At 38.0% G+C, this 21,996-nt stretch overlaps 1 protein-coding gene across 1 annotated transcript in view; it reads right to left on the bottom strand.

Moving 5' to 3' along the window:
- Fundc1 (FUN14 domain containing 1) overlaps positions 1 to 20,130 on the bottom strand; it is a 21,668-nt gene extending 1,538 nt beyond the window's left edge. Inside the window, exons 1-4 of the mRNA XM_070040590.1 lie at positions 19,951 to 20,130; positions 18,945 to 19,101; positions 14,427 to 14,502; positions 2,917 to 3,045 (exon numbers count right to left, since the gene is read on the bottom strand). Of these exons, the coding sequence (XP_069896691.1) occupies positions 2,917 to 3,045; positions 14,427 to 14,502; positions 18,945 to 19,101; positions 19,951 to 19,978 (390 nt within the window). The 5' untranslated portion in view covers positions 19,979 to 20,130. The remainder of the gene's footprint in view (positions 1 to 2,916; positions 3,046 to 14,426; positions 14,503 to 18,944; positions 19,102 to 19,950) is intronic.
- Positions 20,131 to 21,996: the final 1,866 nt, after the last annotated feature.

The following is a 21,996-nucleotide window of genomic DNA, read 5'->3' as shown; positions in this document are numbered from 1 at the left end:
CCTTAAGATACTACTTTAAGAGAATTTTTTTAAAGAACATATGAATACTACTACTTATATATTATCAAATACAGAGTCAGAAAGCAGAATGGATGTTACTAAAGCCAAAAAAGAGGGGACATTTGTAGGAATTAGTATTTAACGGAAATCAAGTTTGTTTGAAATGACAAAAATTAAGGTGAAGGGTTGAGGCTTAGGTGGTAGGGAACTTGCCTAGTGAATGCAAGACCCTCACTTCAAACCCTAGTACCACCAAAAATAAATTAATAAATAAATAAAAATTCTACAAATTGATGGTATTAACAATCGTAGAGAAGAGTGAATGTGTTTGATGTTTCTGAACATAAAAACATGGTTAAAATATAGCAAATTTTGTTACATATGCTTTATCACAATAAAAATACACAAATTTCAAAAATACTCTAATGATTGAATCTGAAGCTAAACATTCACAGTTATTTACCTTAATTTAATAGTCATCTAAACGTTTTTAACCTACTACTGCTAGCACCAAACCACAAAAGATTCCAGATCTGTCCTTCACAAACTGAAGGACCCCAGAGACCACAATCAGGTCCCATAACCTTGTTGGCTACTAAGACAATAGATATCTGTGTAGCAAAAATCTTCCAAGTAAAAAGAAATCTGAATATAGGACAGATATAAAATGTCCACTCATCAAGCTACTAATACATATGAGTTAATAAATTGCCATACCAGCAAAATGATATTTAATAGTTCATTTTGCCAGTAAAAAGTCTACAATAATAAATCATTTTGATAAAATGATTAAACAAAATCATGAGAAAGCTATTAGAAAAATTCAAGAGGGGGTGAGGTTGATGGGATATAATGTCTGCATGTATAGAAAAAAATCACAATGAAACTCTGCTTATTTAAGTAATACATACTAATAAAGTCTTTAAAAAAAAAAAAGACAAAAAGAGCAGGGTGCCAGTAGCTCATGCCTGTAATAGCTACTCAGGAGGCTGAGATCTCAGGTCAAAGTTGGAAGACAGACTGGGCAGGAAAGTCTACAAAATTCTTATCTCCAATTAAGCACAAAAAACAGTTGGAAGTAAAACTGTGGCTTAAGTGGTAGAGAACTAGCCTGGAGCACAAAATCTCAGGGACAGCAGGCCTTGAGTTCAAGCCCCAGAACTGCACAAAACAAAAACAAAAGGGAGAGAGGAAAATAAGTCAGACTATAAGAGGTTCTGCCTAGCAAACAATCAAAAACAGAAAAAAGGGAGGAAAGAGAGAGACCGGGAAGGGAAAAGAGGAGGGAAGGGGGAGGGAAGGGGAGGGAAGGGGGGGGAAGGGGGAAGGGGGAAGGGAAAAGAGAAGAGAAGGGAAGGGGAAAGAGGACTTCAAATAAGAGAACTGTTTAAAAAGGAAACTCTAGGGAAGGGTGGGAAACCTTTTTTTTCTGCCAAGGGCCATTTGGATATTTATAATATCATTTCATAGGCCACATAAAATTATCAGTACGAGTCAGGTACTGTTGGCTCATGGCTATAATCCTAGCTCCTCAGGAGGTTGAGATCTAAGGATCACAGTTCTAAACCAGCCTTGGCAAACAAATCTGAGGCTACTTCCAATTAACCAGCAAACATTTGGAAGTGGAGGTGTGGCTCAAGTGGTAGAAGGCCAGTCTTGAAGAGAAAAGCCAAGTGTGAATATTAGGCCCGGAGTTCAAGCCCTAGTACCAGCACAAATAAACAAACAAAATTACCAACACAGGCAGGCAGTCTTGAGCAGATGAGAAGCATACAAAAGGCATACATGTCTGCTCATTTGCTTATTGTATACCAAATGATTTCAAAGGCCCTCTGGCTAACTATTCCCCATCCCTGCTCTGGAGAGAAATGACAAATACAATACATAAATCTTGGTTGTGAAACAAGGACATAAAAGATATTCTGAGGGAAAAATTTTTTTGGTTGTGGGACCTGAACTCAGCGTGGGTGCTGTCCCTCAGCTCTTCAGCTCAAGGCTGAGCCACAGTGCCATTTCTGGCTTTTTCTGCTTATGTGGTGCTGAGAATCAAACCTGGGGCTTCATGCATGCAAGGAAAGCACTCTACCACTGATCCACCTTCCCAGCCCCAGAGGGAAAATTTTAATAGGAAGCATATATTAGAAAAAATTGTATCATGTTAAATTATTTGGATTAATAATAGTACTTGTAGTTGTATAAGAGAATATCTATATTCTTGGTAGATATGTGGGGAGATAATTTGGCAAAAAATGAGTAAATTTTATTCATATACAGATAAAGCAAATGCAACAGAACATGAATAATTTAGTAAATATGTGAAGAGTACTTGGGTATTCACTTTGTCTTTCAACTTTTCAACTGATTGAAAATTTTTTCAATAGAATGTTGAAGGGAGGATTACAAAAAAAAAAGGAAAGCCAAGAGTACATTCAATTCTAAAAAGAACACAAGGGATAAAGAGGCAAAATACACATAAAATATGTATTAAATATACATAACTAATATATTAATAATGTTAATTGAAACAAAATATATATTTTCAAACTATCTGCCTCAAGAAAAAAGTAGTTTTCCTTACACAGACACACACACACACACACACACACACACACACACACACACACACACACACACACTTATATACATTTAGAAAAGGAGAAGAAAGCTTTTAGGAGAATAATGTTGCCAGCTTTTACATGCAGATCCAAATGGGTAGGAGACAGGCAGGGGGAAACCTATGTCCAACACCAAAATATGACTGATTTAAACGGTGGCTTGATCACAGTGTCTACCTAGCACTCTAGATATATGACAACAAACACCATTTTATTTAAAAGAAGGCAATCCCCAGTTATATTTTCTACTGAGATCCATTAACAACAGCAAGAACAAATCCAAAATGAAATACTGTCTTACTTCTTCAATTATGTTGTTGATTTCAGGTGCTGCTTTATTTGCTCGTTTCTTAATCTGTCTTTTTGCTTTATTTACATCTTTTTCAACTCTCTTCCAGTCAATCTGCACATAGCCACTGTGGCTGGCAATCTGCAAAAATGTAATGAAAATGGCTATTATCCAAGAATTACATGAATATTTGGATTATAAGAAATCCCCAAAGCTTATAAACAAGGAGCTGTCATTTATTCACTAATTAATGCATTCAGCAGGTACTGAGTGTAAATTGTGTCAAGCGCAGATAGCTTCAAGACAGGGAGACTAGACATTAAACATAAATAATTTATATGATGAACACTGAGAAAAGCATAGTACATGAATAGAAAAGATTAAAAACATTTCAACTCTACACAATTTTTTTTGTTTTTTTTTTTTGGGGGGGGGTCCAGTCGTGGGGCCTGAACTCTGTGCCTGGGCACTGTCCCTCAGCTCTTCAGCTCAAGGCTAGCACTCTACCACTTGAGCCACAGTGCCACTTCTGGCTTTTTTCTTTTTGCTTATGTGGTGCTGAGGAATCGAACCCAGGGCCTCAGGCATGCAAGGCAAGCGCTCTACCACTGAGCCATCTTCCCAGTCCCAACTCTACACAATTTTATCACATCTTTTGGAATGGGTAACTAGCTAAAAAGATAGGAAGATTATCCAAATTTTATAGCTAATAAAAAGTATTTTTTAATTAAATGGATGTTTAAACACTAGGAATCAGAAAGCCAATCAGTTAAGTCACTAAAGAAATCTGAAGTAGACTGATAGAAGCCCTTCAATAACTCTACTCTATTTAAATTTCTAGTAATTTCTTTTCAAAGTAGAATATAAAAGAAATATGCTCCAAGTAAATTTCATGCTACAAATCATTTTAGTAAAACTATAGTTCAATGCCTATTAATCATAAGAAAAATCTTTATCACAGTGCTGAGACATTGCAAAATCTGAACAGAAACAATAGCACAAATGTAAGCCAGTACAGAAAGTTACTAACTCCAAATAATAAAATCAAAAAATATAATCACAACAGTAGTATACACTAAGCCACACATACCATTATAAAATTGTTTCCATCAAGCTTGTGGTTTCTTCATAAGCTTTTAACTTATAACTTTAACTTTTAACTACACATACAATACTTCAAATAATGAAAATATCTAATTTTATATAATTAGCTTAATTGGAAATCTTGGTTCTGCTTTTTCTGTGATAGACTCCACAGAAGAATTTGTTTATTTGTATTTCTTTCTATACTTACTTACCTACTACCACTTCAAATTTTACCCTCAGTAAAAGAGAGGTGATTAAAACAAATGGCAAGTGAAAGCTTTTTCTGACTGTACTTAGCACAGAAATTTGGATCACAGGCTTGAGGTGATGATGAACCTTAGGGATAGGAGCCTTTTGTACATTCAAATTAAAAAGATTTCATACTTGCACTAAGTAATCAAATTAGTGATTTTCTTTGAAGTTTTATACAATTTAACATTTTATTTGTTTGTTTCAGGTACCAGGGTTTAAACTTGGGATCCTGTGCTTGCTTGGCAGGTACCTACCACTTGAGCCATGCTTTTAGCCCCCACCCCCTTTGGGGGGGGGGGTCATGGGACCTGAACTCTGGGTCTGGGTGCTATCCCTGAGCTCTTCAGTTCAAGGCGAACGCTCTACCACTTGAGCCACAGTGCCACTTCCGGTTTTCTGATGGTTAATTAGAGATAAGAGTCTCAGGGTCTTTCCTGCCTGGGCTGGCTTTGAACCGTGATCCTCAGATCTCATCCTCCTGAGTAGCTAGGATTACAGGCGTAGGCCACCAATGCCCAGCCTTGCCCTCCTTTTTGTACATATTATTTTTCAGGTAATGTTTTGTGATCCTTCTACTTATGCTTCCCCATGTCTCTGGGGATGACAGGCAAATACCACTGCACCCAGGCATTGTGCTTCTCCCATAGCTGGCTCACAGCTGTAATACTAGCTACTCAGGAGGCTGAGATCTGAGGATAATGGTTCAAAGCCAGCCCAGGCAGGAAAGTCCATGAGACTCTTTAAAAAAAAACAAAAACTGTACACAGGGGTTACAGTTACATGAGCAAAGTAATGAGTACATTTCCTATCAAGCATTGCTACTTCCTCCTTTGTTTTTCCCCTACCGTCCCTTCCTTCCCATCTCCAAAACTACACTTCCCCCCTTCCCCCTCCCCACCTAAATTGTAAAGTTCGTTTATCAACATAGTGTCTTGTACATCTCATTGTTACAATGGGTCAACCTGTATCCCTATTTAAGCATTTTGTTTTTTCCCTTCCCCTCCCCAAGCTAGAGAAGTGAATATGCAAGATGCAGGGCACTGACATCAAATACAGTGAAAACAGGGGCTGTACTATGAGGGAGGAACATACAAAGAAACAAAAAAATCACATAGTACATTTTAAATACATTATAAATACATTAGGAATAGCAAGAAAGAAAAAAACCACGTGTGTCCCTATCTTTGGGTTCATTTCACTTAACATCATCTTATATGGTCATATGTACATAGCTTTTGAGCTTTTCTGCTTGTCTCAGACATATACTAGTTATTGCAAATAAGGGAAACCATGGGACCCATGTTTCTTTGGGCCTGGCTTACTTCACTTACTATAATTTTTTCCAAGTCTTTCCATTTCCTAACAAGTGGGGCGATATCATTCTTTCTGATGGAGGCATAGAATTCCATTACATATATATATATATATATATATATATATATATATATATATACATATATATCACGTTTTAAAAGAAGCCATTTAATCAGGCAGATTAAATAAATTCTCACAAACATCCTATGTACAATAAAAATATTTATAGACAGTCATCTGTTACTGAAAGTTAACAAATCTCAGGTTGTTTGAGGTAAAGATTTTGTAGAGTCTAAAGGACCCATTATTTGGGGGTAAAATGTTGAACACTTAGTTGCAGGCAAATTTAAAAAAATCTTGAGGTGCTAAGGACATAAATGCACCTCTGGGTTCCCTTCCTTGTAGTTCAACACCTTGAACTAGTTACAGTCTCTTCCCTCTGTTCTCTCAGCAGCACATAACCCCTTGCAGCTCAGCCCTGACCACATGGTTAAAATTTGTTTACCCATTCCTATGTCTCCCAGAGGACTGTCAGTCTGTGTATCCTTACAGTCTCAAGTAATGCCAGACAAACAGATGAATGAGACACACAGTATAATGATAAAGACAGTGCATAAACACTAAATTCCCAGAACTGTGTTAAACTTACCTGGCTCAAATAACATTAACAAAGTGACTGGCCTAGATGACCCTAAGGGTCCTATCATGTCTACTGGTGAGTGATCTCTCTCTCTCTCTCTCTCTCTCTCTCTCTCTCTCTCTCTCTCTCTCTCTCTCTCTCTCTCTCTCTCTCTCTCTCTCTCTCTCTCTCTCTGTGTGTGTGATATTGACACAACCCACTACCACTTCTCACTCTTCTGGAGAAGTTCACTGTCATCTTCCCTTGAAGACAAAAACCAGTCTAAACTGACCAAGTATAAGCAATCTGTTCCCAGTAGGATTTTGGTCCATCTAATCTTGCTGACAAGTACCTCCTAAGAATAGACTATACAAGATTTAATCAAGTCTTCTTCACTCCCAGAACTCATGCAAAGCAATGGAAACTAACAGGGTAGGAAGGTGAGGCACTGGTGAGTGCCTTTTGAACAATATTTGACTTTCCTAGACACTTACACATTAAAAATAAGGGGCCCAATAGCGTAGCTCTGTGGTAGAAAATATGCCTAGCATGCTGGAGGCCCCGAGTCCTATTGTCAGCACCATAAAAAGTTTAAAAGACTGTATGTGAAAAATAAGGCTAGGAGCTGGTAGCTGGTGGCTCATGCAAATAATCCTAGCTACTCAGGAAGCTGAGATTTGAGAATCCGGTTTGAAGTCAGCCCACATCTGTGAGACTCTCATATCAAATCAGCTACCAAAAAAACTGGAAGTAGAGCTGTTGCTTAAGTGGCAGAGAACTAGTCTTGAGCAAATAAGATTAGGGACTGTGTTCAGGCCCTTAGTTCAAGTCCCAGGATGGACACAGACAAAGGGACCAATGGACGGACAGACGGACACACACACACACACACACACACACACACACACACACACACACTAAGCTTTCAGACGGACACACACACACACACACACACACACACACTAAGCTTTCAGACGGACACACACACACACACACACACACACACACACACACACACACACACACACACACACACACACACACACACGCTAAGCTTTCAGACAAAGATTCCTGTCTGCTTGAAAGCTATAAACAGGTAAACTGGGCTTTCTGCTAGTGACCCTCACCTTAGGTGATCTAACTGGATTATGAGATGGGGAAAACTTCTCCATCCCCAATTCTGTATCTTTAGGTAATTTTCCTTGTACTATTCAAATTTCTTGGAGAATGTAAAGTCCCATCACACATCTATAGCTTTCTACCCATTTTCTTAAATGTCCTTTTCTTAAATATAAACAATCAAGGATCAAGCTGCATGGAGGAAGGTCTTTACCATAAAAAACTAGAGACCAAAGAGAACAATGAAGGGAAGAGGGAGGAGAGGCTGAAGCTCATGATAGAGTACTAGCATATTCCACATTCCAGATATGATTCCCAGTGCCACAAAACGAAAACAGGGAAGTGGAGCTAAGGCTCAAGTGGTAGAGTACCAATCTTGAGTAGAAAAGCTAAGGAGAGCTCAAAGCACTAGTACCAAAAAAATACACTCCCCCCCCCAAAATAGAACAAAACAGAAAAACAAAACTTCCATGGGAAGAAGTCTAAACACTAAACAAAAGTTGAAGATATAGTTCAGTGGCAAAGCACTTGCCTAGTAGGTACAAGGGTTTTAGTCTCAGAATTTCAAAAATCAATAAAAATAAAATTAATACTTTCTCACTGATGAGCAGAGATTACACAACACACACACACACACACACACAAACACACACACACACACACACACACACACACACAGTGTGGCTCAAGTGGCTCCAGCCTTGGGGGAAAGAAAAGCCAAGGAAGAATTTGAGGCTCTGAGTTCAAACCCCAGTACTCTCTTCCCACCCTCACCCCCTAAATTGTATAATGTGTTTGTTTTACCAAAATGCTTGAATGTTTTAGTCAGGCACACATATGTGTGTGTGAGCATGCACATATATGTGTATGTGTACACACACAACTGAAAGAGCTCCCAAATTGGAATAATTTAAGAAATAATATATTGGATCATAACCCAGAGTATAAAATGAAAATCCACAGGTTCATACTAATAAGAATAAAAATTAACAAATGGAAAAAGAACAAAGTTTCAGAAAGATTTTTAAAACATTTCTATTTTCTGCTGAAGTCTTGTTATGTTCCCTGGTACACCTTGAACTCCTGCCTTAGTCTCTCTAGCTGAGACTACAGGTGTTTGCTGTACCTCTACCCATTTGTAAATAATTTATATAGTTACTCTGCCCTCAAGGAGATATACTATTTCAGTCCTCCTTGAGTATGAGTTGTAATAGTTCCCTTCTAAGAATGTGGTATGGAGAGGAAAAAAATTTTTGAAAAAAGAAGGAAAACCCCAGCTGATACCTTCATATTGGGCTAAAGGGGTTGTAATAGAAACATATTTTCTAGAAGTATCTGACAATCAAAGGCCTTCAACATGTACATTTTACTTTGTCTCAGAGAAATGTGCAAAGATGTAAATAGTGGCAAACACTGCAGTAGCAGTGTTGTTTGTAAAACTGAAAAATTAAATTGCTAGCTAAACATAGATGCTAAGAATTCATGCAAGATAGATCATTTGGATCAACACTACAGATGTGCAGTCTACAAAGGTAATCACTTCAAACCAGCATCTGATAATTTAAGGAAAACTTTTCAGCTTCAGTCATTATTTAAGAATCTATCTTCAATTAAAATTAGAGAAACACACAACCATACTATTTCTCCTCAATTTCCTAGTCTAAGGACGTGCAATTAAAGTGGTTTCCAGAGATGCTAGTGCTCTACTTATTATATGATACATTTATAAAGATCGGATTGAAGGGACTATCTGCTAGCCACAGCATTGCTTAAAATGATGGATTGGAAAAGAGTAAGTCGCATATAATAAATGTGTTCTATTGCTGTAATCTCAAAAAAAGAAAGAGAGGAGGAGGAGGAGCAGCAGCAGCAACAGCAGCTGTTCATGGAAATTAAGAATCTAAGTGAAGGGGCTGAGAGAGGATGAGGGATATAAGTAGTTCACTGCTAGAGCACTTGCCTAGCATGTATGAGGCCTGAATTTAATTCCGAGCACCACCAAAAAAAAAAAAAAAACAACAACAACAGCTAAACTAAAACTGACTAAATAAAGAAAAGAACAGAACTGGAAAATTCATTAAGAAAGTAAACATGCTGGGAACCAGTGATCCCAGCTACTGGGGAGACTGAGATCTGAGAATCAAGGTTCGAAGCCAGCCAGGGCAGAAAAGGCTGTAAGACTCCTATCTCCAATAAACTACTCAGAAAAAGCCAGAAGTGGAGCTGTGGCTCAAGTAGTAGAGTGCTAGCCTTGAGCACAAAGAGGCTCAGGGACAGTACCCTGAGAGAGATGGGGGAGAGGGAGTGAGAGAGAAAGAGGGAAAGGGAGAGAGAGGGAGAGGGAGAGGGAGAGAGAGAGAGGGGGGGAGAGAGAGAGAGAGAGAGAGAGAGAGAGAGAGAGAGAGAGAGAGAGAGAGAGAGAGAGGAAGAGAGAGAGGGAGAGGGAGAGAGAGAGAGAGAGAAAGAGAGGGAGAGGGAGAGAGAGTGGGAGAGGGAGAGGGAGAGGGAGAGAGAAACAGAGAGAAACAAAGAGAGAGGGGGGAGAGAACTTGAAGAAATCTCCCAAATTGGAAAGAAAATAATTAGATGGTATCCAGAAGATCTATGTTAATAAGAAAGAACAACAGAAAAAGAAAAAAGAAGATGAGAAAACACCAATAGGCTCATACTTATAATCCTAACTACTCAAAAGAGTGAGATCTGAAGATAATGGTTTGGAGCTAGGCTAGGTAGGAGAGACTTATCTTTAATAAACAACCAAAAAAGTGAAAACATGAGCTACTCAAGTGGTAGAGCACTAGCCTTAAGCAAAAAGAACCCAGGGGCAGTGCCCAGGCCTTGAATTCAAGCCTCAGGACCAGCACACAAAAAAAAAAAGTTTAGGAAATCATTAACTGTATCAAAAACTTTCCCAAATGGTACAGAATCATGAAGTTTACTGCACATTGTTCAATAACTAGGCCCATCACAAGGCACATGGGTATGAAAAATCAGAACAATGGAGACAAGGAAATCCTATAAGCTTTACTAGGAGCAGAGCAGGGGGTGGAGGGAGGTGCACACAGGAAGGTTCACGACCTAAGTACTACTTTACTTTAGACTTTTAACAGCAACACTGGAAGTCAGAAAAAAGTGGACCAATATCTAAACCCAGCTAAACCACTATTCAGATGTGAGGGGAAAACAAAGAAACTCAGATATGCGAAGTCTCAAAAAGTACATCAGAAAGTACACTTCCTGTGTTCATTTCCTCCAGAAGTTACTGAAAGATATGTCCCACCAAAACAAGAGAATACACCAAAAAGACATATGATAATGGAAATGGAAAAGATTCAAGACAAAAGCAAAGGGCATAGGCAAAATGATATTGAAGAGAGACCCCAAGATAAGAGCTATATACTAGGCCTAGACAACAAGCAGGCAAAAGAGTTTGGGGCACATTTGTCAAGAATATTAAACTGACAGACTATCTGATACATAGGCTCAAAAGAAAAGATTCAGTCAACTACTATTCTACAGAAATAATCTCCCCTCCCCCATCCCACCAGGCATACAAAAAGAAATAATCACAGATAGGTGCCATGGGCGCACATCTATAATCCTAAAATGTTTGGGGGGTTGAGAAAAGGTGGATCATGGTTCAATGACAGCTAGAGCAAAAAAGTTCCTGAGATCCTTTTTCAACCAGCATACCAACCAGACCAACATTGGGGCACTGAGGCATACACCTGTCATCCCAGCTTTGTGGAGGCTGAGGATAGGAGGACTGTAGTTCCAACCAGGTTAAACAGAAAAGTCACTGAGGCTATGTCTCAGTGGATGATGATGAATGGGCCTGGTGGTACACACTTGGGTAGGAAGCAAGACCCTATCTCAAAAATAATCAGTGAAAAAAACTCAAGGAAGTTTGGGTCATCAGTAGAATGCCTGCCTAATAAGCAAAAGGCCATGAGTTCAAATCCCAGTACTTCTAAATGGATGGATGAATGAATGAAATAATCTCAAAATTTCTAATAGAAATAATGGCCAAAACCTTCTCAAACATAATTAAAGACATAAGTTAAGAGACTCAATGTGCTCCAGGTAATGATCTTACACAATTAATACCCATGATGGGGCAGGGTGGGGCAGTGGAAGAGGCAGAATACATTCAGGTGTTTAAGATGGGAGTGTGTTCAGAGAATAGAACAGTTCAACAAATGATAGCTAAGTCCTCATATTCCATACGAGTAAGCCAATAGTAACTAAAACTGAAAGATCAAGAAATGTAAAACTTTCAAAAACACCCAAAAGTTTTATGCTATTTTTTCTGTGTGTGTGCTGGGGCTTGAACTCTGTGCCTGGGTGCTATTCCTGAGCATTTTGCTCAAGGTGAGAGCTTGAGCCACAGTGCCACTTTCAGGCTTTTACTAATTGAAGAAAAGTCACATGGACTTTCCTGTCTGGGCTGGCTTTGAACCTCAATCCTCAGATCTCAGCCTCCTGAGTAGCTAGGATTATAGCTGTGAGCCACTGACAACTAGCTGTCTATTTGTTTTAAGTCAAGTGAAGCAGTGGGAGTGGAGAAGAAATAAAATTCTGTAGCTGGTTATAATCAATTAGTTGTAAATGCTACTGCATTCAGACCAGCCATAATAAGTATCTATTGGAAAACAGTATCATTATTAGAAAAAAGCTTTATGTCTTAAGTACAGCAACAGTTATAGTTACATCTTAAGTAAAAGTTATAAAAATATAGAAGTGGACGACCTAAGGAATATTAGGCAATTAGTCTAAAAGCCATTTATTACTTTACTTCCTCTTTCAGATGCCTCCTACTGAGTTCTCAAGGCAAATGGCATTTGGGGGGAAAATGGTTTGGTGTTGACAAGGCCTGTGTTATTTGCCTTGTAGACTTCCACAAACACATGGATGAATGTGGAAAAGTAGGAAGTGGCAACGATAAAACATTGTTTTGTATGGCACACAGTGAGTGGACTGAAACAAACTTTTGAACAACTAACATGCAGAGGAGATTAAAATACACAATTCTCAAAATAAATAAATAAAATAAAATATATAATTGTCTCTATTCTATGAACATTTTAGGAAGCTCTGTCTCAATCCAGTACCTTCTTGCCCTGAACAAAAATGACAACTGAGTTTTCACAATAATGATAGAAATAAATATGTTCTTAATTCTATACAAACCTAAGTCAAGATCAGCTTAAGAAAAATTCTCTTCTGTATAAACTGGCATATTCATCCAAAGGACTAAATTTAGATGTTAATCATATTCTTTTTCTACCTCTTACCACAGGAAATAATTATGCCTAATACTGTCACTAATAGAAAAAATACATCATTTAAACAGCTGCTTAGTAGATAATTCAAAGTAAGTGCTTAACACATATAAATCCTGTCTCTTTGAACTTAAGGCAACTATACTGGTTATTACAGGATCAATGGCTTAGGTACCAAAGCCAGATTTTGGTTGCTATGAACATCAATCATTTTTTAAAAATCTAGTATAACTGACAGTTCTCTGCATTTTAAAATAGTTGCTAACGTTTATTCCCTGAGACTTTCAATTTGGGGATTTACTATATTTGATCTCCAGGGAATGATATTTTGGGGAAAATATATACCAAACAGACATGAATGCTGGATAATATCCTGATAAACATCCTCTAATAGCAAGGCATTTCTAGACCTTAAAGGAAGATGAACAAAACTAAAATTTTAATCTACCTGCCTCAGAAATAGGATTATAGCTTTTTAAAACCAAAGTTTCCACTTTCTATATTATTATGTTAAGCAAGCATCCTTCTACTTGAGCCACACCCCAGCCTTTCTATATTATTGTGGTTCTTTAGTTCTGTTAGACTGATTTGTTTTTGTTCATTTTGTTTGTTTGAGACATAGTCTAGATTGCTTAGCAGGCTGGCCTTGAACTCTTGATCCTTTTGCCTTATCCTCCCAAGTGCAGGGCTTATAGGTGTGTCTTGCCATTCCTGCTTTGATTGTTTTGTTTTGTTTTCAAATATATGTTAGAGTTTGCTAAGAGCGGCTTCCTCTGGGATAAAAACTGCATAACTAGGAATAGGCAAAAAAAAACCTTTTGAATTTTGTGCACACTAATTTTAAATATAGGTTTAAAATAGAATGAACAGTATATATTTTAAAGATTATTTATTTGCATACATATATTAGTTGTACAAGGGAGATTTCATTACGTCTTCTTATATGCATCCAATATACCATATACCCCACCCCCTCTATCACTCTCCTTTATTCCCTTCCCTCATTCTTAAAACAATATCAGCTGGCTTCACTATTCTATTTTCATACATGAATAAAAGTACTTCAACCATATTTGTCCTCATTCACCTCTGTTGACCCTCTTTCCTCTTGCTGGCAACCATCCTACAACAGAGACTGTTTTACTTTCCTATTATTCACTTTTTTCACTTTTTACTGTGTCTTTGTTATACAAAGGCATTTCACGATAGTATTTCACTATGAAATAATAGAATATATTATTGATATATATGAAATAATAGAATATATTATTATTTACTCAGATTAATCCCCTCTATTGTTATTTTCCTATACCCTTTACCCTCATATTATTCAATAGCTTTCAGTAAGATCTCTTATCCCATTTACAAATTGATAATATGTACATAATACATGTGTATTACATTATATATAAAATATATACATATTGTAACCATGAATATATCTACATGATATATTTTAATATTATTCATACTCATCATTTTTTCACAGCTGATTGTTTTCACAAGACTCCTATTTTACAGGATGAGTAGGTTTGATTATTGGTGAAATGTTCATTCTGCTAGGGAGATGGTCAAGGGAAATTAGGAAAAGTAACAAGGAAGTATACTTTTTTTAATTTGTTTTAATGATTATAGATTCAATACCTGAGAACAAAGTATGCTTAGAAAATGTAGATGTTTTTAATCTGTTGTCTTATATGACAAATGTCAGTTTTTAAAACTTATTGTAGCTTATTTATCAACTGAGGCCTAAAAGAAATCTACTTTCTATTAAAATGACTAACCTTGACATTCTCAGTCCCCAAGGGCTAGCTATATAAGCAGAGGAAATACATAAAGCTCGATCCTACCTGAAGGAGAAGAAAGCCCCCACCTACTGCAGTTGCTGCAAGTTTCCCAACCTTCTGGAACAAAAATCCTGCACACCTTTAATGGAAGAAAAAACAAAAGATGAGAACATTAATTATGTACTAAACCCTCCCCCATCTACTTTTTATTGCTTCCTAATAAAATCTAAATGTCTTCCCATTTCTTTTGATTATGTCTCTTGCCTGCTTAGCAACGTTCAATATTTCTCTATACTCATACAAGCTAGTCAAAAATGAACAACTGAAAAGAATAAGGTTCTAGAATTATTAATTTCTAAAGTTAGTAAGATATTCAAGCTTCCATGAAACAAAAGTTGTTTTAAGTAAAATGTATCCACTCAATAAAACACTAATCATAAGATAATGAAGAAGGGCTAGGAAGTTGGCTCAGTGGTAGAGCGCTTGCCTTGCATGCCTGAGGCCCTGAGTTCGATTCCTCAGCACCACATAAGCAAAAAGAAAAAAGCCAGAAGTGGCACTGTGGCTCAAGTGGTAGAGCGCTAGCCTTGAGCTGAAGAGCTGAGGGACAGCGCCCAGGCCCAGAGTTCAGGCCCCATGACTGGACCCAAAAAAAAAAAAAAGAGAGAAGAATTCATGGTATAAAGTAAGCTAAAAAAGGCACAACCTACAATGTCTGAGATTTATTGCAAAATAAGGGATGGAAAGAAAAGGAAGATTTATAGGAAAAGAATGGTCACTGAATCTGAATAATGAGTACTTAGAGGTTCATTGTGTTCCTTTTTCTCTATTTCTGTAAACTGAAAGTTCCCATAATAAATTATTTGTTTTGTTTCACTTAATACAGTCAAAATGTTCTATAAACCTGGAAGACAGCCACTCTACTCAAACCTACTTTACCTCAGTGTTCAAGTAAGTCATCATCTTAGCTTGAGCTATTAATCTTCATGATTTTAGGGCTGTCTAGCTCTGCCTATCAAAAGCTTTCTGACCCTTTAAGGTTTGATGCAGTTCCACTTTACTGACTACAATTCAGCCCATTTTTCTCATAGCCTCCTTATCTATTTTTATATTTAGCCTGTTTTGTCTCATCTATAGATCTTATAGAGTTAGTGTTTCATCTATAGTTTTACAGAGTTAAGTGTTTCTCCCAAATTCATGTCCTTTCTGGGATTTCAAAAATGTAACCTTATTGGAAACAGAGCCACTGTAGATGTAATTAGTTACGATGAGGTCATACTGGAAGAGGGTAGGCCCTTAATCCACTATGAGTCACCTCTCACAGAGACACAAACACACAAAGGGAAAAGGACAATGTGGTAAGAACAAAGGGAAAGAGATTAGAGTGGCCATACTGAAAGAATGCCAAGGATGGCAGGCAATTACCAGAAGCTAGGAGATAAACATGAGATTTTTTTTTCTCACTAAATGTCCAAGAAGGAACCAATCCTTCTGATAGCTTGATTTCAGACTTCTACCCTCCAGAAATGTGAAAGATCAAGTTTCTGTTATTTTAACCTACACAATTTGTAATACTTTATTATTACATCCCTAAGAAACTAACGTCTTCCTACATGAAAAATTTCTTTCTCTTCTTCCCTAGTACTGGGGCTTACACTAAGGGCTTCTGCTTGTGAGATCAGCACTTGAACCACACTTCCAAATCCTTTTTGCTTTATTTTCCAGGCCAGGTCTCTCATGTTTTGCCCACTATGGCCTGGTGCTGTCCTCCTACTTAAACTTCCTGGGTCATTAGGATGACAGGTGCATGCCACCATCCCCAATTTTTTGTTGAGATGGAGTGTGGTTAGCTTGTTGCTCAGGATGGCCTCAAACTGATCTTCATTTCCCAGGTAGGATTGCAGGCATGAGTCACCATGCCCTGCCAAAAATAACATTTCAAATTATATGATGGGCTTATCCTGTACTCAAAACTACATATTCCAAGTGGTCAAAAGTAAAATATCATCTTTCCAGATGAAAACTGCTAAAGTTCCAGTTTATAAGTGATAGTACCATTCTCCAAGCTGGCCACTCACATCCATCACAGCCTCTTCCGGCATCATCCTGAGTACAACTGAATGCAAAGTTCCATGACTTAACTCTAAAATGTTACCTGACTCTTTCCTCTATTCTTATGGGAACATTATCTTGTAAACAGGTTGGCCTCCACTACCTTTCTCTAGACCACTATACAGGCACAAGAACTAGTCCTCATAGTCACCATGGCTTTTAACAACCACCCATCTTGATATTAGTTTTAAATTTTAAAAATTGTTTATTGTTTGCCAGACATTGGTGGCTCATGCCTGTAATCCTAGCTACTCAGAGACTGACATCTGAGGATCACAAAAGCTAGCCAGGGCAGCAAAGTCCATGTGACTCTCATCTCCAATTAACCACCAAAAACTGTAAGTGAAAGTGGAAGTTTCTCAAGTGGTAGAGAGCTAGCTTTGAGAAAGCTCAGGGATAGTAACCGGGTCCTGAGTTTAAGCTTCAGGACTGGCACGCATACACGTGTGCGTGCGTGCACACACACACACACACACACAAATTATAATCTTCAAGTAGTTGTATAGAGGGGATTCAATTCAACATGTCAGTTTATGAGTACAATGCATTTTGATCAATGCTGATCAATGTTAACCCTTTCATAATTCTCTCCTATCTACCCTAATCTCACCATTGCCTCAACTTTCCTAGTTCCAGTTTCACATATGTGCCTTAAATAGGCTGCATTCACCTCTCTTTCCTCTCTCCATTTCTTAAGTTCTTATGATCAAACACCTTTAGCTAATCTACAGCTAAATACAATTAATTTCTGAGCCTCTCAGTCATGTCTTGACTCGCTAACTACATTAATACCTACTAAAATTTCCATTAATATATATATTACAATATTAGTTTTATACCTTGAGAATCCAAAAATGTACTACACTGAATCTACATTACAGAACAAGTCATTACAACTAATCACTTATATAACATTAGTGTACAAATACATAGCTTCTGGGTTGATCTCTGTATATAACCCAAATGTATATATTACTATCAAGAACATGTCTGTTTCAAGGACTTAACAAGCTTGTGCATTCATTGCCTGTTGGTTTTAGTCACCAAGATGCACCTATTAACTTCTCTGCTGCTGTCTCTTTGCTTTCTAAGCAAACTCAATTACAGGGCTTCTTCCCAGATTTAGTCTATAAGGAGAAAGTATTCAATGATCTGACAATTCTATTTCTCAATTGTCAATACCTTTTAATATTCAGCTTTTGGCTCTATTAACCATGTACCAAATTATGAGCTTATTTAAGCAGAGAGCCATACTCCAAATTATAGGGAAAATGACACAATCAGTTTATGATGAACTGTTTGATTAAACAGGCCCTCACCAGAAATCTCTCTTCAATTTTCAGGCTTTTTTTTCATAAAGAAGTGTTAATTAGTACACATCACAAAGAAATACCGCATCCCTGTGCCACAATATCTTCACAATGGGTGTTTCTATCATAAAGTGGCCTTTACAAAAAAGGCATAAAGGAGTGTACCATTATTCCAAAATGCAAGGAAAACACAAGTCAAAAATTTTAACCTAAATATACTAAATGGAAATATTCACCCTAGATGAATTGAACTTAAAATGTAAAGAAAAAAGGACTATTCACAAGTTAAACACCTTAACTTCAAAAAATTCTAGGCATTAACATTTTCAAAAGGATCCAATTTGTTTCTGCCCCTCATTACCTTACTAATCTTTTATTCCAAAAATCATAGGAATTGAACCACAGTAATAACCATGGAATAATGTGATTTATCTGTGTGATTAGTATTTATTATTCCTTAATGTATTCCACAATATTATTGCACAATAAGCAATCAGTCTATTGTTACCAACACAAAGCCAATGTTCTCAATTCTTAAAACTTTATCATAATCTGAACCAGCCCATAAAACATAACAGAATCAGTTGTAGTTATCAATATGCTTTTTTTTCTTTTGCAGTTACCAGGGTTTGAACTTAGGGCCTCTCACTTGCTAGGCCAATGCTCTACTAAGTGTGCCATGCCTGCAGCCCATCATTAGTAATTTTTACTCAAGTTTACAATACTCTCTCTACAGGGTAGACAATTCCAGGGACCAGGTTTGCTGTGGGAGTTTCTGACAGGTTTACTCAGTTGCTAGCACAAATGGTAAGTAAAAATTGATGTTCAGTACTCTCATATTTCTTCCCATCTTCTATCAGTGAATCAAATATAGTACATTTGCTGGGCCTGAGAAAAGGAAGACTATATAAGAATTCAATGAGGGGTAAGGAAGGAAGAGTGACTCTGGTGGACAAAGAGGAAGAAGATCATCAGAATTCAACAGGGAGTCCCAGATCACACTAATTATAACATAGTGAAAAGCTCAAAGTAGTACTCTCCTATAACTAACAGTATAGATCACTCAACATGCACAGTGACCCTAGCCCATTTACAAAACGTTGTCAGCTTCTTAATGAAACAGATGAAAAATACATGAAAAAAAAAATGCTGTTCTCACCAGCCAGTCACGCCACCAGTTACAATCTGGGTAGCTACTGAGTATTTTTCTACCATAGGTCCCGAACTGTGGCCAAACACTCGATTCCACCAGTGGTGCCTTCTTGCATACTCAGTTAAATCCAACACTTCGTATGAGTCGTCATCACTCTCATATTCTTCAAAATACAAAACGGAAAAAATTAATCGAGTCAATCTACAGTCAGAAATATGGCATATGTATACACATATATGTATCTATATGTATAGATATATGTATAGATACATGTCACATATGTATAGATACATATATATCATATATGCATACATATATATCTATACATGTAGATATATATGTATACATATATATGTATCTATCCGTATAGATACATATATGTGTGTTTATATATGATATATATGTACGTCAAAATTCACTTTCTACTGTTACTTTCGGCCTACATCTGAAAATGCTCATATGGGAATTAATGTGTTTAACTCAATTCCTGAGACCAGGGGCTTGAATAAGGGGCCTAGCAATAAAAACTCCATTTCCTAGCCAAAAGCCCAGGGAAGGCCTTGGGGACATGGAGACCTGGTCAGTTGAGTTACCCGGCTATGACAGGTCACCCTTGACCACCAGGATCAAGGCAGGAAGATTCTTTTCATCAGTGGAGGCGGGGGGAGGGGGGGGGAGGGGGTCCTCCGGAAGAGGTCAAAAACCAACCCACTGAGGGGAAATCACTTTAGAGTGGGACTTTGAAAAAAAAAAACGGAAAAAAATCTAAGAACTCAAAAAAAAAAAAAAAGCCGTTTGAAAATGAAGATTAAGAGCCAGGGACGAGGTAGGGCAAGGCTGTGTTGGGGGAGGGGGATCGCTTTCAGCTTGAGTTCCGCGTAGGGTAGGGTGACTAGTACAGAAGGGGTGCTCAAAACAGAGCCAGCCCCAGGAACCCTGGAGCAAAGGGAGGAAGCAAGGTCGAGAGCTGTGAGCCGCGTCCCAGATACGACTTTGGGCCCCGGCCGCTCACCTTGGGGAGGGGGGTTCCGGGAAGCCATGATACCGCCGGCGGCCAGTTCGGGGTGGTTCCCGCCCGCCCTCCTTAACTCGGCACTTTAAGGGCCACTCTAGGCCGATAAATCTATGGTCGTTTTTTCTTTGCTCCTCCTCCTTCACCACCACCTTCTTCAGCTAGGCTATCACCGCCTACTTCGTTCTGCGCAGGATTTTCCACGCCGCTCAAGATTTTCCGCGCAGGCGCACTGCTCGGGGTTGGGGCTGGGATAGCCAACTCGCCGCCTGCGTTGGCTTATGGGAGTTGTAGTCCGATGCCCTTTTGACTTGTGACCAAAGTGTGTTCCCAGCCCCCTTAGAATTTCCATAACCATAATTTTATTTTGTTAAAGAGCCTCGGGGCTGCAGGAACGGATGGAGGGGCGGCACATGCTGATTTAACAGAAGAAGCAATTTGGTATTAACAGACTATTTTTGATAACACGTCAGTCAGGACACTGTTCCGAAGCTCTTTTTAATTGTATCTCCTTCTCAGGCGCTGTCTTGCCTAGACCAATTGAAACAAGAATTCTGCTAAATCACTTTAGTGAGAATTTCCCACACAAACCTTTGCTATCTAATCACTGTCAATATCCATTTAAGTTCTTATTCCTCTGACCTTGATATCTGATCACCAGAGCTCCTTCCTTCAGCAAGAATCTTGTTAAATCAACTCGCCAAGAATCCCATACATTTGATGTCTCCTCTTGTTAGCATCCTACTCTTTGACCCACTCACTTAGATGGCTATAAATCCCCAGCTGGATTTGTTGCATGCGAAGTTGAGCTGGGTTCTGCATCTTTACTGCAATAGACCTGACACCTATTTCAAGAGTGGTAAATAGTCTTTCTTACCATTTTAACAATGGTCAAACTAATATTTTAGGTTTTCTTTTTTACATTCCCAACTGGGAATTAGAACATTTTCACCTCTTCACTCTCTACATATTTTCTATGAGGAACATAAGGAAGGTAGAGGAAGGCTCAAGATCTGATCCGATGAGTTACTTGAGGACATAATTTTGTAATATCTTGGTTAATTTAATTTTTGACACGTGGTCCTCATTATATAGTCCAGGCTAGTCTGGAACTCAGAATCCTCATGCCCCAGACTTCTGAGTGATGAACTTATGGGCATGCACCATCATACCTGGCTTTTAGGCATCATTCTTTTTATTTAATCTGACAAGAATTCAATTAAAATGTTCACTCAGAAGCTCTATGAGACTCTGCAGAATGTAAAACCATGACATGTTGGTCACCAAACAGCTAACCCAAATTCACATAAATTGCCACCAAACTTATTTTAAACTTCCATTTTATTTCTCAGCTAAACAATTAAACAGAATGGCTCACTCATATTAACTTTAATGGAAAAGCAGGAAATTCTACTGTGTATCACATTACTTAAAATATTGACTTGTACTTCATGTTTCAATTCCTGACACTTTTGAAAATAATATTCTTATTAATTAAATATTTTTTGCCAGTCCGGGGGCTTAAACTCAGGGCCTGGGCACTGTCCCTGAGCTGCTTTTGCTCAAGGCTATCACTCTACCACTTGAGCCACAGCACCACTTCCAGCTTTTTCTGTTTATGTGGTACTGAGAAATCAAACCCCGGGCTTCATGCATAGTAGGCAAGCACTCTACCACTAAGCCACTTTCCCAGAGTTAATATTCTTTTCATTTATATAGCTTTCAAGTTTGTTGCAGTCACTTATTGACTGAGACTTTTCCTTAGCATATGACCTGCTTACCTTCATTATTGTTTGTATTAGAATACTCCTAAGTAACTTGTATTTCTTTAGTTCTTGCCATATACACAAAAATAATGAATCCATTATTCAGTCATATTTTTTTCCTTTTGCTTAAAATTTGTTGGAAAAAGCAAATACTCTCCTCTATGACTTAATGTAACTCCACTAACAGGACATAAGAACATGTGGAGACAGCCATATCAATCATTTAATTTAATGTTTATGAAGGTAGTTTAGAGAGTTGGGGGTAAAGAGAGAGGAGATG

Source organism: Dipodomys merriami, unplaced genomic scaffold (genome assembly GCF_024711535.1).
Source record: "Dipodomys merriami isolate MVZ:Mamm:240054 unplaced genomic scaffold, mDipMer1.0.p SCAF_3, whole genome shotgun sequence".
Taxonomy (NCBI): Eukaryota; Metazoa; Chordata; class Mammalia; order Rodentia; family Heteromyidae; genus Dipodomys; species Dipodomys merriami.
Note: the sequence above shows the minus strand (reverse complement) of the source record. Positions and strands in the feature narration are given on the sequence as shown.